Genomic DNA, 1719 nt, shown 5'->3' with positions numbered 1-1719 from the left:
ACTGAAATTGGGTCCAGAACATGAAAAGAACATCAAAACACATGGTGGTCATAACACCCAATAGACCACTAAACTTGGCATGGACACCTTGGTGCAGCAATAAGGTACCGAGCAACGGCTCTACAGATGATTAAAAGAATACCGTGAAGACCATTTAAGCTTCTGCAACTACCTTATGAAAGCATAACCATGACTTGTATATTTACAACCAACTAATGTAAGACCCTGTCACCCAGTTAGGCAATTTTATGTTACCAGACCAGTCTAGTGGGCATACAGTTCTTCAACAATAATCTGGAATGTTCCTCAAAAGAAAAGAAAAATGGGACACTGCAAATCAACCAGAAAACACTAGCAAGTTCCTTTTTGAGTCAAATGATGTCACCGCACGACCCATGGAAGGCTGTTTGGTAGAAAACAGACTAACTTATCTAGAAGGAAACTGTAAAACTAGTATTGGTACAAACAGCACATATGGTGGCGAGAGAGAACACTGATTGATTATCCTTCCTTAACGACCGATTAACCACACTCAGGACAGGCATTGTCACAGCATTAATAACGGCTGCGGAATTAGATTGGCGATACTATGGTAAGATGAGCAGCCCTCGATCCTAAGCTCGAAGGCTTGAAACCCTAGCTCCCACTGCCCACGGAGCGTGCCGTATCCGCAGCACAACACAACGGAATCGCGCCAGGACAACGAGAGAGCACGCTAGGCTCCTACAGAAACGGGAACATCCAATGTGATAGGAAGACGAATGGCGCGAACCTTGGGCATCTGAGGCGCGGAAGTCCTCGAGCAGCGTCGTGATGCGGACGGTCGTCTCCTCGCTCATGGCGGCCAGGGCGGCCTTCGTGAGGGCGGCGGCGTTCTTGGCCCCCTTGGGCCCCTTTCGCCCCATCCCGTCGTCGCGGAGCGGGGGCAGGGGCGGCGCGGCGGCCGGTTCGGGTCCCTCTCTGGCGGCTTCCCGCTGCGGTCGCTTTGCCCTTTGTGTGCTGCTGCGGTGGACCGGGCGGAAACCTTCTAGGGCAACGTGGTGGCGGTGCGATCTGTGGGAGGAGCGGGCGGTGGTGCAGGGAGAGGTTTGGATGGGCCGATATGCGGGCCATGCTTGTCGGTGAGAACCGGGCCGCGGTGGGTAGAGGTGTGAGACGGGCCACGTGCCGGGTTGTTCAAAGGCTTTCAAGCAGCCATTGCTGCCAGGCCCCAACTGCTACGTTTTCATGGAAGCTGTTGAATGTAAAAGTGATTGAATGAAGGAAAAGCTACTGATTTCATTGATTCTCAAGATATATATACACTCCGAAGAGGCGCCTTGTAGATGCGGTAGTTACAATAGGGATGGGAAGGGAAAGAATGCGTCCGTACGGACACATGCGTCCGTACGAGGCGTCTGTTCAGTGTTGGACACACCTATTCAACTAATGTCGGTTCATTAATTAACCCGTGTTAATTAACTAACATGTAAAATCTATTCCTAACACTCCCTCTTGTACAACACCTCTTCTTGAATAATCCATTACTGAAGGCTTCTTGTATATTCGTCATTCATCTTGAGAAATCCTTGTATAGTCTTTAAAGTCTCCTTCAAAAACCCTGTGGGAAAAAATATGAGGAGAATAGTGTAGATATGTTGCTAAAAACTCATTTAAACCCAGTGAAAAAATAAGGAGAAAATGAGGCAACATATAATGATTATGTCTCTTGATAACCCA

At 48.7% G+C, this 1719-nt stretch overlaps 1 protein-coding gene across 1 annotated transcript in view; it reads right to left on the bottom strand.

Annotated features, from left to right (window-relative positions):
- The window catches only part of LOC123070902 (DExH-box ATP-dependent RNA helicase DExH6), an 11261-nt gene extending 10183 nt beyond the window's left edge, over positions 1–1078 (bottom strand). Inside the window, exon 1 of the mRNA XM_044494312.1 lies at positions 773–1078. Within this exon, the coding sequence (XP_044350247.1) occupies positions 773–905 (133 nt within the window). The 5' untranslated portion in view covers positions 906–1078. The remainder of the gene's footprint in view (positions 1–772) is intronic.
- Positions 1079–1719: the final 641 nt, after the last annotated feature.

This window comes from Triticum aestivum, chromosome 3B (genome assembly GCF_018294505.1).
Source record: "Triticum aestivum cultivar Chinese Spring chromosome 3B, IWGSC CS RefSeq v2.1, whole genome shotgun sequence".
NCBI lineage: Eukaryota > Viridiplantae > Streptophyta > Magnoliopsida > Poales > Poaceae > Triticum > Triticum aestivum.
Note: the sequence above shows the minus strand (reverse complement) of the source record. Positions and strands in the feature narration are given on the sequence as shown.